General features: G+C 43.7%; 1 protein-coding gene across 2 annotated transcripts in view; it reads right to left on the reverse strand.

Annotated features, from left to right (window-relative positions):
* Positions 1-3,307: 3,307 nt before the first annotated feature.
* Slco3a1 (solute carrier organic anion transporter family member 3A1) overlaps positions 3,308-17,818 on the reverse strand; it is a 283,764-nt gene continuing 269,253 nt past the window's right edge. Inside the window, exons 10-11 of one of the 2 annotated variants that reach the window (XM_021167572.1) lie at positions 12,368-12,610; positions 3,308-3,978 (exon numbers count right to left, since the gene is read on the reverse strand). In XM_021167572.1, the coding sequence (XP_021023231.1) occupies positions 3,896-3,978; positions 12,368-12,610 (326 nt within the window). In that variant the 3' untranslated portion in view covers positions 3,308-3,895. Of the gene's footprint in view, positions 3,979-9,763; positions 12,611-17,818 lie in introns of those variants that run through there. The other variant, XM_021167570.2, reaches the window with a different exon arrangement.

The following is a 17,818-nucleotide window of genomic DNA, read 5'->3' on the forward strand; positions in this document are numbered from 1 at the left end:
TTCCTTCCTTCCTTCCTTCCTTCCTTCCTTCCTTTCTTTCTTTCTTTCTTTCTTTCTTTCTTTCTTTCTTTCTTTCTTTCTTTCTTTCTTTCTTTCTGTTTTTGTTTTTCGAGACAGGGTTTCTCTGTGTAGCCCTGGCTGTCCTGGAACTCACTCTGTAGACCAGGCTGGCCTGAACTCAGAAATCCACCTGCCTCTGCCTCCCAAGTGCTGGGATTAAAGACGTGCACCACCACTGTCTGACTACCATGAAGTTTCTTACATCTTGATCCCCATAGGGGACACTGTGGCCACACATGGCTCAACTTCTCACGATGTCTCCATCAAGTACGCTGCCACCTCATAGCCACACAGAGACTAAGGTACTGAGTAAAACCTGGCTTGCTAACCTGAGAAAGCCGTAAACTTCTGAGCCAAGAGACCAACCCATCACCTGCACTTTCCACTGAGCATCCCATCTCTCCCAGTGCAGGATCCCTACTCTATGCAGAGAATGCTATAGAGCGTTGTTGATGCTTTACCCAGTCTTTAATGATGAGATACATCCAAACAGAATTAATTAACCATCAAGGGTACACATTTCCAGGAAGTGCAGCATACCATGTACAGTGTGAGACCACTCAGGGTGAAAAGCTCTAGGTATTCATTAAGGCCCTTCCTCAATCTTGCATGAATCTCATTTTGTATCTCTTCTCTTGAGTAGTTTTCTGGGTGATTTTTTTCTCCCTAAGATCGATCCACTGATATATTCTGAGAAAATGCCTTCCAATAATTGCTCCTTCAAAAGTCATGCTTCCAGGCATAGTTGCGCTGTAAGTAAACTCTTATTTCCAGTGTCTGGGTTTGCAGGAATATCCCCTTAGTCAGCAGCATTTTGTTATATAACATCGCTTGTATACAACTTGAAGAGGTAGATAATGATGATTTTAGAAATAGGAATAGTAATTGACATTTCTTTGGGTCATTCTTTGCCTCCTCTTCCTCCTGCTTCTGCTCCTCCTCCTTGTTAACCAACTTTGAACCTTGATTTCTGTATGGCAGTGTAGTTTGCTCAGTGCAGAATAATTCCCCCAAAACATGAAGAATAGGATAGAAAGATGCTAAGTGGAGCAGTGTGAAGTCTAAATGTAGAGTGTCTCCACTCCTGTGTCACTGGGAAGACTTTGAGCTTGTAGGTCCTTGCTGCGGTGGAATAGAGAAACTTCACAGGGCAATTCTTCCTCCCCTTCATAGATGAGGACTTGGGGCACATCAAGGTCAAGGCCATGGGGCTGTGCTGTGTGTTGGACATAGGAACCCTTGCATTTGTCACTTCATCTTTGTGTTCTTAGGGGTTTTCTTATTTCACTTCTTAATTATCATATGAAGAATACAGAAGAATTCAAATGGCCTCTGATGAATACACTCCTGGAGATTCCATGGTTGGAGATACCTAGGGAGGTTATGGCATTTTCAAAGATATCCCAGAAAGGAAGCCAGTCTATGCCTACATATTAACTGTAGACAAGAATAAGTGCTACAGAAGCAGTTTTATAGAAATTCTTTAAGTAAAAAAGAAAACAAACAACTTTGACAGAATTGCTGCACAAGTGGCTATGAATTCAGTAGAAGCCAAAGAATGAAGCTGCTTTGAATCTACTTGAATGAAACGCTACATGTGCGACTAGCACACAAGAGACTGGGGCAAAGGTGAAATTGAACCTCATGATGGATGAATGTATATTTGGTTCTAGACCACAGTCATCCATTCTGATAGGACATGCAGAAGATCTTTGGGGTCTGCCATCTCTCTTCTCTGAATAATTTGGTCAACCCCTGTGACTGGACAACCCCCGTGACTAGATCTCTTGTGGATTGTTAACTTGCAAAGTGTTAGTATCCTGACTACAAATAAAAAACAGTGGTTTAAAAGATTAAATGAAGGGAAGGAAATTCTTTCTGTAAGTTCACAAGAGTACCACCAAAACAATAACATCAAAACCCCAATCAACAAATGAACCAAACAGCAACACCCTGGGGGACCACATGTGCTGACATCTCAAGGAACAGAGAGCTCTCTGACTTCTTCTGCATCTACTGACTTTCCAGAGGTGAAACCAGCTCCCTTAGGAAGGAAACACTAACCACTTTTTCAGCTGATTCAGTATCTTTTTGTGTCAGGACAGAGGCGGTTGAAATTGCATTTTCTTGGGGCTTTTATGCCAGAAAGAATAAATCATGTTGCCTCACAAAGATAAAAACCAATCACATAAATAACTGGGGCAAGCTAAAGAGGAGTCCAGGGGACCCCCTGCTCTGTGATCAGGCCTTGAAGGAAGGATGAGCTCATATTTTCCCTAAGGTACAGAGCAGAAAAGATAAAGCAAGGATGAGACGGGTACCATCTTCAGAGCATGCTGGCTTGATAAGCTTTGATTCTTGGGTGAGCTCAACAGCAAAAGATAACCAAGATGGAGGTCAGATCCAGGCAGCAGTGGGCATGAAGAAAGTGAGTAAGTATTCAGAGCTAGCCCCACAGGAGAGGCGAAAGAAACATCTAGTGGAGGCACTTGCCTGGATAACAATACATAGACTGGATCTGGAAGCATCTGTCTCCAGAGCTCCAGTGTGATTGCACAATGGGACAGAAGCATTCTTAAGGTGCAGGCTAGTGGCAAGATTGACCTGCCCAGCCTGCCCATGGAGGTTGGAGTCCAGCCAGTGAAGTGGTAAGGATATGGAAATGAAGCCAGCTTATTGGGAAGAGGCTTGGTAGGATAGAAGAAGGCAGCTGCAGCTCTGCCCATGGTAAGACATGTGGATCCAGAGAAAGGGAAGTGAGTGCTGGGATTGTGGTAGATGAAAGAGAATTAAGTCAGATCCCTGCAGGCCACGGGGCCCAGGGCTAGCTGCTCAAGACTTGTTTATATACTAAGCATCCATTGACCATCATGTATCAGGTACAGCTTCAGGTTGTAGAAGCAACAATGACAGTTTTTATGCAGAACACTGAATTTGTCGCCTTCACATGCACTTCCAGTGAAGTCTCAAGGCAGTTGTTTTAAAGCAGCCATGATTGTTCCCACTTTGCAGATGACACTGAGGCTCTGTCATGCCAGATCAACCAGAATCAACCAGCATCGTATCAGTAGCCAGCGCTTCCAGGAAGATTGGGTTTGGGTCTGGTTTGACTCCAGAGCCTGTGCTCTTTTGATCATGTCAAAGCCCATAAATACAGAATACACACAGCTAGAAGGCACACTCCGGTTCGGCTCGTTCCACTCAGAGACACAGGAGGCGTAACAGAGATGACAGCATGAGACAGGGGAAGAATTAAAATAGTGCTTTTAATATAATTTCAGCAAATGTACAGTATATACTTTATATCATGTATCTCTAAACTGCTCATCTGGAAAATAGAAGCTGCAAAAATACAGACTACCACACGCAGAATCTATGAAGTCTGTGCTTTTCTCCCTCTTCTCTGCTGGGAATCCGGATTTTTACACCCTTCTGTTAAAGCTCAGCCTCTGCTGATTTCTTTGGAACGGTTAAGAGTGTTTGGTCAGAGAAGCATCCCCAGAGGGGGTTTTCTAAAGCATGTCAGAAAGCCATCCCCACAGAAGCGAGAAGAGGGGTAGGCCGAAGGAAATTTGCACATCAGTTTCAACCTTGCATTTTAGGACCGAAGCCCACTCTGGAGGGCAGCTGACCACGTGCCACCTCCTTAGTCCTCGTCACAGGCCTGTGCTTGAAGCCTCAAAGGACCACATATCGATAGGTTAATCCACATAGGAACCCTTGGGATCCCAGGCAGCACAGGGCTGTCAGGCCTCGAGGTCTGTGAATGGTGGTGATGGTAGTGGTGGAGGTGGTGATGGTGATGGTGGTGGGCTCTGCTGTAAGAGAGCAGCCCTCAGCTTCGCACAAAGGAGTCTTCTGAAGGTGACTGTGACTCAGGGCAGGTTTTCTCTGTCTCAATGTCTTGATACTCTGTGCCTAGAGGGGAAGGAGGGAAGAAGAGCCAAAAGGAAAAAAGAAATGGGTCTTTTCTGCATTTCCTACTCTCTATTAGACTTACATCACAGCCGCATGGATTTCCAGCCAAAGGGATGAGCAGAAGTCACAGCAGTAAAGCGTTAGCTTCTTCTCCATCTCACCCTCAAAAGAACAGATTCTAAGCCCAAGGACCTCTATGAAGCCTGGCTCTTTCGAAGCTAATTTATCAGTATCATATTAATACTCATTTGGGGGATAAGTTATACCCCAAAGGTTGTACCCCAAACCTTTATTTATCTATCTTTTACACAAGTCACCAGTAATAGATCTTGTGTCCAAGTGTCACTCTATGTCTTTATCAAAGAGGAGGCTGCGTGCCAGGGAAAACCATTTGAATCATTGCCATGCTTTCTCCTTTAGAATTCAGGACCAGTTTACTGTCCATTCATCCACAGACAGTCACTGCATGGTAAGTCAAACAATATCTTGGCTGGAACCAGGTCTGAGCCCAGGTCACACCTCTATAAATGATACTGTGGTTTTATATAAAAAGCCTTAACATTTTAACTCATCCACATGATAATCTGTACGCCATGCAAAGCTAATTCTTGTTGAGCAACAGGTTTGGGGATACCACAATAATCCCTGGTTATTGATCTGTCCTCTTTTGACTTTGACCTGGCAGTTTAAAAGGCAAGAGAATTTCCTTGGCATTTAGAAGCTAGAGAGGAAGAAACTCATGTTCTGTATTTGACTTTTTGGAAGTCTCATGTTCTTAGAGTCTTGGGAGAACTTATCAGAGAATTCCCCAGATGATTTAAAACAAAACAAAACAAAACAAAACAAACAAACAAACAAAGAAGCACGTCAGAATGCCATCTCTCCACAGAGATGCCAGAGGGATGGGATGAAGGAAATTTGCATATGGGTTAGCACCACTCTTTGGGGACAGGGCAAAAATGAGAGCTGAAGTTGCTTCTTACTCAGTCCAACTGGCTGGGAAGGATTTGATATGTCTAAGATTGAAGGAGGAAGGCCTAGAAAGGTCTCTACTGGTAACTGCTAGAGTGGAACAGCTTTTCGAATTTTATGGGTCCTATGTTGGCAGGCAACATTTTGCAGAGGTCTTGTAGTTTGGGCTCATTTCTCTGAGAAACTATTGACTCTCAGTAGTAGTGGGACACTCCCATCTCTTCCCTACCACATACGGATGTTCTGTTGGCTTCCATGTTCCCACTCAGGAGGTTGTGTTCTGGGCTGGAAAGAGCTCCAATTTAGGCATTATGGAGACTTCATACTGACTTTTGATGACTTTACTAGCTAGTGACCTTGGGAAATGAACTTTCTAGGCTCTTCTTGTCTGATCTATAAAGGGGGTGGGGGGATGACTTACCTGTCAGGGAATGAATAAAAGGGCTGCTGGGGTCAACTGGGATACTGCATTCTCAGACCTGGCATAAAGCTTGCGGGCTTAATAAACAAGAACTCCCAAGCCCTTGTCCCTTTGAGCTGCTGGATTCAGCTCAAGCTGTTTTAGTTTCACTCCTTACAGTGAGCTCCCTGAATTGCCCAGTTCTGCTTCATTTTATGGCCTCAGATTGTAAATCAAACTTTCAGGCCAAATTTATCTCCACAAGAGCCACCTTCCATTTGATTAGCATGATCTTAAGAAAACCAGTAAGGAAACAGCAAAAATTCCAGCCTACAGAATGTCATATCTCCAGAAAATTGGCTACATTATACCATTTGCTCATAGCAAAAATAATAATCACTTCAACCTTATGGAAAAATATTCAAACTGTATGATTATGATCAACCCCTGATTGTCGACTTGAGTTGTTATTATAAAAATGTAAATGTCTAGATACTCAGCTCCTCAAAGCCTGCGATCTGGAAAGAAAGACAGAGTCAATATTTAGCAAGTTTGAAGCCCCTGGATCAGGGATATATGAGATGGGTGTTATGATATCTCATAGGAGATAGGGGATGTGAGCTCCTGTCTGGTACTGAGAACAGTCTCTAGGACTCCTGATACATTTCATTCTGTTTCCTTTTACCTGCCTATCTTCGGTGGGACATTTTGTATAAATGGACTACTGAAATCAGGGATAAAGAACAGGGCTAAAGGAGGGATAGCCAATACTGTGTCTAGATGACAGCTGCCATTGTGTCCTGCTTACCATCCCTGGGGACACATGAAGAATGTGTGGCCTCTGGGTCATTTGTGCTAGAGATTTTGAGGTTAGGCATTCCCTGGAGGCAGGGAAGGCTCCCTACTATTTTGCTTGGTAGGGAGGGAGCATCTAATTATGGTTGCTAACAGGCACTTTGGACTCAGGCTTGGGTTTGAATCTCATCTCTTCTCATGACCTTGAGCCAATTCCGAATGCTTCCAAGTTTCATTTTCCTCCCCTGTCAAATACAAGTAGCAATAGTTCCTGCCTCACAGGGTTAGTGCTAAGATTCAATGTGTTAATGCAGGTAATCAGCTCAGCCCAGCAGCTAGTTCAAAGTAAGCACCTGATAAATGTTAGTGACTGTTATTATTAGCTATTACTAGTGCTGACCAATTATTCTACCTGACAGATTGATTAGCTCTAGAATGCCAATGTCTTATGTAGGTGCTGAAGAGGGAAAAGGTTTGAAGCTCTAGTCAGTAACTGGATCCTTCCTCTTTTCCCATTTCCTATGCTTCTCCTTCATGGTTCTGTATCCATCCTTAAGTTGGGAGGGGGGGATTAGTCTAGTTGAAATGCCAAATGTCAGACTGGAAGGGAAGACAGGTTCTGTAGTTCAAAATTTTTATTGCACCAAAGAGAAAAGTAACGTTGCCTTAAACTATCAAGTCTGACACCAGAAAAGCACTTTCCCCTTCTTGGAAACAAGCGAGATATTTTAATTAGACTTCTTTGTTTAGGGACGGTATCGTTGATAGAAAGCTATTCCAGGGCCCTTTGGAGAAATGACTCAGTCAATGCTATGGCCAAGATTTAGGTGCGAGATCTGCCCTACCTGTGCTGAACTGTTGGCATCTCTAAGATGGTGTTGCCTCAGCACACCCTGGCTGGCCCTTCAGCCACTGACTGTCTTTGTAAATAAAGCTTTGTTGGTACCCAGGCCAGGCATTTGCTCATTTATTGTTTTGAGCTGACCTTGGGTAACACCATCAGGGTAAGTAGTTTTGACAGTCTGATGACCTATAAGGCTTCAAGTATTTTACTAGGCAACCCCAAACAAGAGTAATGTGTTGCTCTCCTTTGGTGGTTCTATCTATGAGTGGTGGTAGTAGTGAGTTTTTCCTTTGTCTTCTTACTACCCACTTGGGACACACTCACTGTCATTTGGTATTGAGAATCCTGCCTTCTTTTTCTCTCTCTTTGATTATTACAGCTATCGATCAAAGCTTGCTATCACTGTGAGTCAGCTCTGAGTCATCTCTCACATCCAGACAGCACCTGGATAGGAATGTTCGTTGGATGATTTGTTGTGTTCCAGTTCACTGAGCTGTGAGCTCTTGGAGGAGAGGGGCCATGTACCTAGTCTAGATGACACCCAGCCCAACATTTTAGATACAAGGATGACTGGGTCATTGTCAAACACTACATCCTCGAGGAAAAGAAACACTACAATGAAAAATTATGCTATCAGAGGTGGCCTCTTAAAAGTAGGAACCCTTGTCTTCATTTTTGAGGCAGGCAAACAGCCCTGAGTTACGGCACCATCTTTTTCTTTCTTTTTTTGGGAAGGTATGCTAAGCCATGTTGGTCCCACCATGACTTGGCAGTAGCTGAGGTTCTCCACATTCGTGAAGAGCAAAGGAGGCAGAGTGGAGTGATGGAATCCAGGTATAACACAAAGAAGTGACCTTAGCAAAGGCTTGTGAACAATACCAATAACCTTCTTGTTTGTCTTGCCAATGAGAATGTCTTCTAACTGGCTCTTGAGTAGCAGTAATACTCTAGAGGATCAGGGATCCATAGCCTGTCATTTTCAGTCAGTTGTCTATGAAACTAGGTTTTTGTTCAGAAGGATAGAATTGGGTAAATGCACCAAATTAGAAGGAACAAAGGGCAGGAGGAAAAGAGCTGGGTTTGGACCTCAAAGGAATTCCCTAAACCAGATTTTATTTCACTATTACCCTCTCTTGGAAAACATGGTGCCTTTTAGGTATTCAACCTGGATTCTTAACTTAAAGATTTTAAACTTAATTGTATTGAAAGAAACCCAGAGGACCAGTGAAAACCCTACTGGTTGGTGCTGTCCCTGATTTCTGGCCAGATAGCTGGCTGTCCCATGCATCAAAACAATCAGGTAAGAACAGCAAAAGTCAGGAAATAAATATCTTCCATCTGCTAGAGTGAGAAGCTGCACACTTGGGTCTCCTTGCTCACCATAACCAAACCAAACACACAGCTAAAAGACAGCAGGGTTCCAATAAACATCAAGGGCAGCTTGTTCTGCCAGCGTCCCTTTTCCTTTCCTTTCCTTTGTTGTTTTTTGTTTTTTTGGTTTTTTTTTGACTGTGAGATCAGACAGTTGATTTCTACATACTGATATTATTTCATAATAATGAATACTGTTTTCAAGACTCTCATGGAGATCTTACGACACATCCCATGGTTGGCAAGCCCTAGTTGATATGGAAACCACTCTTCCCCAGGACCAGAAACAGCACATTGTAAGAAAGCCAGATGGGCAGACTGATGGCTGACCAACCACCATGTCTCCTCAGAGCATTCTTCTGTGAGCCCAAAACCATACTTACACTTTCTGGGTTCCTTTGGAATGTCTCCATTGGAAGGTACTGGAGAGGACCAACTAGTAAAATCACCTCAGAATCTTAGGAAAATTCCCCAGGGGCAGCATGACTACTTTCTAGTGATAGTAGGTCACTGGGTGGGTGTCCTTGTGTAGGACATTCTTGTAGGCTGCCTCAGGCCTACAAGCCTTTCTATAGTGTGAGGAGAAACTCCAGGGCATTTCTGGATCTGGGGATCCAAATGGACAGATACCACAACACCTCTCCTTGAAAGGTCACCATCCCCAGAGCAGCTAACCCACTGTGAAGTAGAGAAAAAGAAAGGATTGTTAGCAAGAAGCACACCCTCCCTCCTGCTTGGAAGATGCTAACTCTCAAATAGCTCCTCAGGAACTCTTGGCTGCCTTTATTATTTTGCTGTTAAGCACTAGCAGAAGGCTCCTTAGGGGAATAGAAAAAGATGGATTCTTTTGCTCTTTCTTAGCTGTGAGAAAAGTCTGGGCATCCCATGGCTTTGTTATTACCCCCAGGTTGTCAGAGCTTGGTGGCTTCTCTTGTGGGGGTGGGAAGTGAGTAACAGAGGCGCATGTGTTCCCTGACAGCACAGAACCTCAGCAGAGGGAAGAAAAGCCCATTTGCCACAATGTGGGAAGGAGCACAGGTACAAAGCATCAAACCTGCTTGGCCTACAAGTATAAGTTACAAAGGTCTGCCTAAGGTTGCAGCAGAGACCTTTACATCCATCCTTGGGTGCACTCAACTAAGATGGTGGAGGAGGTGACTGCAGAAGAGAGCACTCCAGCATTCCTTTCATACTTCTTCTCCATCCATCCCGGGTTTGTTTTCTGTATGTTCAAGGGAGACCTTACCAGTACAGTTTTCATCTAGAATACCACTCAAAACCAAGCAGACAACCAAGGGGCTGGATCTAGTCTTGGATGCACAGTGAAAAGTAGATTGGATTTTCTTTTTTGACATACATGAGAAAAATTGAAAAATTGAAAAAGAGCACAACACTCATGGAAATCATTTTGCCACAGGGAGATTTTAAATTTATAAATAACTGTTGATAAAAACTGAGCCCTGGAGTTGGGTTCCATTGCTATCTTTAAGAACATTTTAAAGGAAAAAAAATCCAAGATACAAAGAGCTTAAAAATCATTATTTTTTTTCCCAAAAAATCAAATCATGTCATGAAACAGAGTACATCCCAGGGCCTCCGTTTGCAAAGACACACAACAGAGAGGGCGGTCACCCATTAGTCATTCATTTTCAAAACAAGACTGAACCAAAATCTGTTTGGAGCATGATCAAAGCCTTCAGAGCGACAGAACATCACCTTACAAACCAGTTGGAGAACTGTTCCCCGCTTCCTAGTTACGATACTGATGAGCACCCTGTGTTCATCAACAAGGATAGGCTAACTCCTGGTAGACAGATGGGAGGGCTGTTTTAGAAGCACCCTGAATGAGGTGGCCAACCATGGCCACAGTGCCACACAGACATTTTCTCGGTTGTCTTTGCTTGATGTCTTCTCTACTTTGAGGCTATTACCTAGACTTCCCCACTTATAATATCTGTAAAAAGAAAATATGGCACAACATCCATGTCTTTACTCTTCTGGCCTTATTCTTTCATTGCTTCAGGTGTACTGTAAGTGGATGTTTAAGGTGGAAAATGAAACCAAGCATCCTTTGTGGTCAACTTTGGTACCCTATGTATGTCTACAAAAAAGGTCAATAAAGAGGTATGAAGGGTGAGCTGACTGGACCCTTTGCTATGGATGTATATGCTCCCATCTGACCCATCCTCTGATGAGAGAGAGGCCATACTGTCTTAAGTGTGTTGATGCAAGAGATCCCCCCTCCCCCAACACCCATATGACTCTTATCCCAAATGGCAAGGCAATGCTTTGAGGTTCAGCCACTTTCAATGCACAGAGTTCAGGACTGAGCTGGGACCTGTCACTAACATTTTCATGGACTGGACAGTGATCACTTAAGAGCTTGTGGGTTTATGATGACAGGTATCACAGCTCACAAAACAGTCGTAGGCAGGAGCCACACACCCTCTCTCTCCTATCCCCAGGAGCACAGCTCCCATCCACATAAACCCACATTTGAGTGAGTCTCCTTCACAGGCTAAAAGGAATGCCCATTGGACCTGAAGCGTGACTATAAAAGGGCTTCTTGTGACAGTAACATCATAACAGGGGATAAAGCCAGAAGGCAGATTTGCAGCTTGTCACATTATCCCGTTATCTCAGATGTGATTATTTTAAAGATGCATTCACACTCTTTCCGGAGTATCTTTTTCTTATACCACATTGTGTTTTTGTTTTTTTGTTTGTTTGTTTGTTTTCACGGTATCAGAGTAACAATAAAAATTACAAGAGATTAATTGCATCCCTTGAATCACTTTATATTTTTGGTGCATTAAAAAAAGGAGAGAAGTAAAAGCTTTGTTAGTGACTAAAGGGTTAACACAGATTCTAGAAGCAGTTAAAAATAGTATTAGAGGATTATACATACAACAGTTGGAAATTCGTACGCTTTATATTTTTTGTTGTTGTTTTTGAAAAAAATGGCAAAATGTTTGGCAAATGTAAGCAAATGACATGGGCTATATTGGCGCTCACCGGCTCTGAGCAGGTCAGTCATAGCCAGGTGAGGCCCACAGCTTCCTGAGGTCACACTGTGGGGCTGGTAGGGAGGAGGTGTTAGGAGGTGGGGAGGTAGATGCTCCCCACCCAGCTCCCCCTTTGGGCCCTCAGTCTTGAACATGGAAATGGAGCTGGTGAGAGGTGCCGACCACAGACTCCAGTCCGGATAACCCGTCAGCATCTCTTAGAGAACTCTGGGGGCTTGAACCACACATAGACTGAGTGAGTGGTCTACACAGTGACCCATATTGCAAAAGTTGGAAAGAGGAGTGGGGTTCCCATCCCTCCAACCTGTATTCCCCCCACCCCACTGGAGGGAGAGGGTGTCTCTAGTGCTTAATCTGGTAATGTTTTTCAACTTGAACTTGTGATTTTAGTAGACTCATTTTTAATGCCTTTTAAGTTTTGTATGTGTATGCATATCCAGAGATGTCCATCCTCCAAGCTGGCCACAAGTGTTCCCTGAATTTGGCAGTGCCTCTTGCTTGTAGCTGTCGGCATCGTGAAAACCATGATGTGCCTTCCAAGCAGATTCTGAGCCCAGCAGTGTGTATGTCCTCCAGGGCCATCCCCTTCTCTCTTTATTCTGAATCCTGACTGGCTCTGAGTTTTAGAAAAAGGACAAAGGTCTTATGTGTATGCATGTGTGTATGTGTGTGTGTGAGTGTGTGCATGTCTGTTTTCAAAACCTCTTTTTCTTTCTTTCTTTCCTTCTTTCTTTTCTTTCTTTCTTTCTTTCTTTCTTTCTTTCTTTCTTTCTTTCTTTTTTTTTTTTTTTTAAGAAAAATGACTCTTTGTTCACAAATACAGAGTTCAGCCCTCTTGTAGTCACTATAAAACGGATTCCATGTTTTCACACCATTCATGGTCTTCCAGGTTATAGATAAATTTTGTCCTATGTGTCTGGTGTGCGGGCACAGGGTCCCTCCCCAGATTGTCTAGGGTCAGAGTAGAGGCAAAGAACTCACTGGTGCTCAGCCCGCCCTCGTGGTTTTTGATGTAGCGTTTATAGTTTTTCCGCAGGCACTGCCACGTGGTGGTGTAGAGGATGAAGGCGAAGGACTTGAGCGCAATGGCGATGCTGACGTACAGGTATCTGTAGACCACATTGTCGTAGAGGACACAGGCGCCTTGTTCCCCGCAGAAGGTGCTCCAGAACAGACAGGTGGAGTCAATGCCAGCCCCGAAGATGAGAGGTGGGGGGATGAAACCTGTCAGAGGGAAGAGATCATTTCAAACTCTGGCTCTGGGAGAGAATTCACTACAGAGAAAGGCATTTCTGTCCCTGGCTGTGCAGCTGTTTACGGACTGCTTTGAGACTATGCTGGGTCACGTGGCTCTATGGTTCAAACCACAGGAACACAAATCCCATCTCTGTCTTCATTATCCAGACAAAATCATTGAGCCCTCTGTGCCTGATGCTGCCTAAGTTAATATGTGAAAAGTATTTAGGATGCTATGTATTTACCTGGTAACTGTAAACACAAGATAATTGACAGATGTCATTATTCTGAGAAGGGATAAAGTCATTTCTGAAGGCGTATTAGTATTAGTCGGCCTCCTAGAGGGAATGCCAAAGAGGCACGGGGCTCTGCTCATAACCCTTTTGCATGGGGTTTGCAGGGGCTGTGTGAGCTGCCAACTGGAGGGACCTGGGATCAGAAGTAGAATGGGAATGGGTTATACTGTGTGAGCGCAAAAACGGACATTTATAGTTTGAAATGAGAAATGCGACAAACATTCTCATGGTTACTATTTGTCCAGCTCTTAGACTGGTGTGCATTCTTTCCATGCGGGGCTGGCACCAGATACCCACAGTTGTTATCGGAAACATGAGGCGAGATGAAAACGGTCCCCACTCTTAACTCAAGTGTACGGCAATCTGCCGGTTTATTTGCCTGCTCTCATCCCTTCCAGCAAGGGCTATTTGACCCTCCTTAGACTAACAACCGATGGCCAAAAAAAATCCCAGTGTTTGAGATACAGCTCAGCTATTATGTTTTTCTCTGTTTTAAAATATAGGTATTATGTTGTGTAGTCTGGTCTTAAATTCATGGGCTCATGTGAATCTCTCTTTTCAGCATCTAGTGTACGTGGATTACAGGTACTTTGGTGCTAGCCACCATCCTGGCCTCAGTCATCAGCATTTTCTGTGCATGTTTATGTGTGCATGTGGAAACCAGAGGTCAGTCATCTGTGTTGTATGACTGGAACTATCCATTTTTTAAAAAATGAGACATAGATTCTGACTGTCTTGGAACTTGCCAATTTAGTTGTGTTGGCTGCCCAGGGACCTCCAGAGACTTGCCTGTTCCTGCTGCTTCTCCAGCACTGGGACTGCAATGCTGTGTTTGTTTACTTATTTGTTTTAATGTCAGAATCAGATCCTGCTTGCATGGCTAGCACCTTAACCAACTTAGACAGTGTTCCAGCCACCGTCATTTGAATTTTGAAAATGAACTAGAAGCCTTAGGTTTGATCCTCAGCACTGAAAAAAAGAATCCCAGATGGTTCTGGTCTGTTTTAAGGAGCTTTATGGGGGAAAATGAATAAGTTATTAATAAAAATTCATTGTTTATGAATCCTAGCATTCCCTGTGGCTAGAATCTGGTACCGATACCTTCAGTGACAGACCCCAATTGTGAGGCATTGTGAGGCATGATGGCTGCAATTAGAGGGGACAATCCTGAGACTGTAGGACTAGCCTACCAGCTCCCTGGAGTGTTCTTTCCAGGCTCCATCCTGGATCAAACTTCACCTTTCACTGAAGGCATTTCTGAGAATTTGATCCTTTGTCCAGAAAAACCAATGGATTCTCCGTGTCAAGTACACATTTTAGGGGTTCAGAGATCTGCAAAGTCCATCCACAGGGGCCAGAAGCACAAGTCTTTCAGATATTTAGATAATACTGCAGTACTGTGCTGAGGAGGGGTGACAAGCTAGGGACCAGAAAGCAGTGGATGGAGGAGGTTTCAGCACTTCCCTATTTTAAGACATGCCTGGATAGATCGCTGGGTCCCGTTCTAGTCTTGGTACTGAGCAGCTGGTTGAGCGCTGGCTCCTAGGTCTTGGTGTCTTGGTTCTTCTCCTAAGTCTGTTGCTTGTTACCCCAGAGAGAAACCCCGCAAGATGGATTTTATTGGAATCCTCATTAAACTCCTCAAGCAGCTTGATTTAATAAATATTGTAAGCTCAGAATCCCCTACAAGCTGTTCTCTGCTCCTGGTGCAGATTTTGCTCCTGCAAAGTGGAAAAATACCTGCCTCGATCTCAGTGGCATGGAGACTTCTCAGGAGCTTTCGTCTCCCCCACTCCCCAATCCCCCACCCCAGGCTGAGCTGGAACATGCTCTCCCCACTCCAATGTGGAGGGATTTCCATGGCAACTGATGCACATGTGGATGGATCTGTGGCTAAATGGCACTGATTTGACCTATTCTCGGGCACAATGGGGCAGCATAAATCCACTCACCTTTTCTGCTTCTTGTGGTTTTATTTTGTGATTAGATGCCAAATGCTCTTTCTACCTATTGTGACCAATCTTGAGGTCATTAGCCTCTGCCCTAGCTACTATTCATGTAGCAGTGAAGCCCCGGTATAGATGGGCACCCTGCTCTAAGGACATCCTGTTGAAAAATTCATCCACAGGGAGGGACAAAGAGTTAGGTGTTCCTTACTCCATGACTCATGGGTTCCTGGACACAATGGCAAGTTTGGTAGATCAGAATATAACTTTATCACATCCCAGGACATCTGGAGTATAAATGAGCCATCAGTTAGTATTTGTTCAAGGTCAAACTCACTATGTAACTAACTCCTTCATGATCATCTGAATGAGAAAGTTTTATTATGTATTATATATTAATATTCAGTTGTCTTTAAGTAAGGCACTCATGCTCTGTTGTCTAAAGGTGTCGGTTTTATCTTATCTTTAGGGTCCCCTAGTAGACAATGATGTTCCTGACAGAACTAGAGAAAACCTTCAAGTATTTAGAAAGCTAGTGTCCATCAAAGTTTTTCATGCTTTACTCCAGATCTTTGAGAACATTGGTTATAGAGATGACAGTTTGTTGTTGTTGTTTTGTTTTGTTTTTTTGTTTTTTAATTTAAGGAGCTGAAAATGCCAGGGCAGCTCCCCCCCTCTCTCAGTGCCCCCCTATAAGATGGGACTGACACTGCCTCTATGTTTTAGCAAGACACCTATTCACATGGCCAGAACTTCTGCTAACACGTTTATCTTATACCAGAACTTAAGGTGAGATTTTAGACTAAACGCTAGGCTTAGTATCCAAAGAATAACCTTCATGAGACTTCCTTTCTATTTCTTCATAAAACATCAGCTTTCCTTTTTGTCAAATTAAACTCTTCCCTTTTGTTGGCTTGCACATCTCTCCCAAAGCTACCATCAGACTTTAAATTTATGTCTACACAGATGCAGATCTGAAGGGCATCCTTTTGTCTGGAAGTCTTCACTATTCTGGAACTCTCCTGAGCAGTCACTGGTCAGATTCCTAGACTTCTGACAAATTTTTCACACCAGCCATTCATCTGGATATATTTACGACTCCATTAAACTACATAGAAAAACAACAACAAAAACTCAAAAACAAGCTGTCCATACAAGATGCTGACTTACCCAGACACCATGGGAGATTTCTCTACTAGTAGTAACTGACCAGCTAACCACCCCCCATCTCCAGGGGATGCAGCTCAATGCATTATGACTCTCTTCATGACTCACAACCTCTCTTAAACCTCATCATCTACTTTCCTTCTAATTCAAAGTTTATTAATTGAAGAGGATTTTTGGACTTCTTGTCTGGGATTTCCAGGGTTACAGAGAACAGTTTATTTACCTCCCACTAAGCTTGAGGAAGCTCTGTTTTGAAGCATGAAGAGAGAGGAACACCCAGGAAGGAGCTCTGATCTTTGCCGGCTCTAGCGTTTTTCCTCCTCTGTGCTTTTTTTTTTTTTTTAACGGAGGCCTTTTAAAATTTATTATTTTTCTTTCATTATTAGGTATTTATTTCATTTACATTTCCAATGCTATCCCAAAAGTCCCCCACACCCTCCCACACCCACTCCCCCACCCACCCTCTCCCACGTCTTGGCCCTGGCGTTCCCCTGTACTGAGGCATATAAGGTCTGCACGACCAATGGGCCTCTCTTTCCACTGATGGCCAATACATATGCAGCTAGAGACACGAGCTCTGGGGGTACGGTTAGCTCATATTGTTGTTCCTCCTATAGGACTGCAGATCCCCCCAGCTCCCTGGGTGCTTCCTCCAGGCTTGGAGAAACTGGGAGCCTGATTTGCACACCAGCTTCTCCCTCCGGTATCTGGCACCGTGCCTCTCTGCAGCACTGGCAGATACTTGTCACAGGAAGAGACACTTAGTCATCTGTTGTCCTTGTCACCTTTCTCTTCAGTCAAGGAACTCATATCTGGAAGGAGGAAACCTCTCTTGCAACTCTACCACTTGGGAACTGTAGGAGTTCGGTCAAGTTCCACAACCTCACTGAATCTCAGCCTCGTTATAAAATGGGTATATATGTATGTAGGCTTTCTCCACGTGTATGTACTCTTGCCTGTGACTAAGTGCAAGTGGACATGAAGGACAGGGGTCAACATTGAGTGGCTTTCTCAACCTTTCTTCATTTTATTTATTCCTTTTGACACAGAGTTTCTCACTGTACCTGAAAGTTGCGATTGGGGGGCATGCCAGTAAGACCCAGAGATCAGCCTGTCTCTGCCTCTCAAGTGCCAGCAAGTCTGCCTTTTACACAGGAGCCAGGGATCAAAACTCAGGTCCTCAGATGGTAAAAGGACTAAGCCATCTCCCCAGACCCCAGATTATGCTTTATTGTAGAGCTATTTTTATTTATTTATTGAGAAAGTGTGGTTAGAGAGTACTCACCAAACCAGGTTCTGACCCTATTTTTTAGGGTTTTGGCCTAAATCTCTTTGGCTAATGAACATCTCCAAAGGAATAAATGTATTTCAGAGAACCTCTCAAGTCAAGACTTGGTGTGTCATCTCTGAAGAGCTAGCCTATTTTGGAGGACAATTGTGTGCCTCTAGATGGGGGACCAGGTATCCATCAGTGTCTCTTCTTGTTTGAGCACTTTCGCTCTGCTAGACTCTTATCCAGGAAGGAATGAGGAGGCAGGCTGATGTTGGTGGGATATTTTGTTAGAAAATGTGTTCTGGAGATTCCTCTCTTCCTCAGAGTCTGGAAAAGTGTCTCCCTTCCCTTTGTGTTTCCTGGGCAAAATCTTGTGTGTTAAACATGTCTCAATAGGGCTCAGCCATGTGCTGGCAGGCTATGTGGCAAGCTTACTACTGCTTGCTATCTCAAAAAATATTAAAATGATTAAATGTTCTTTATACTGTAGCTCACATGCATGCACACACATATG

Source organism: Mus caroli, chromosome 7 (assembly GCF_900094665.2).
Source record: "Mus caroli chromosome 7, CAROLI_EIJ_v1.1, whole genome shotgun sequence".
Taxonomy (NCBI): domain Eukaryota; kingdom Metazoa; phylum Chordata; class Mammalia; order Rodentia; family Muridae; genus Mus; species Mus caroli.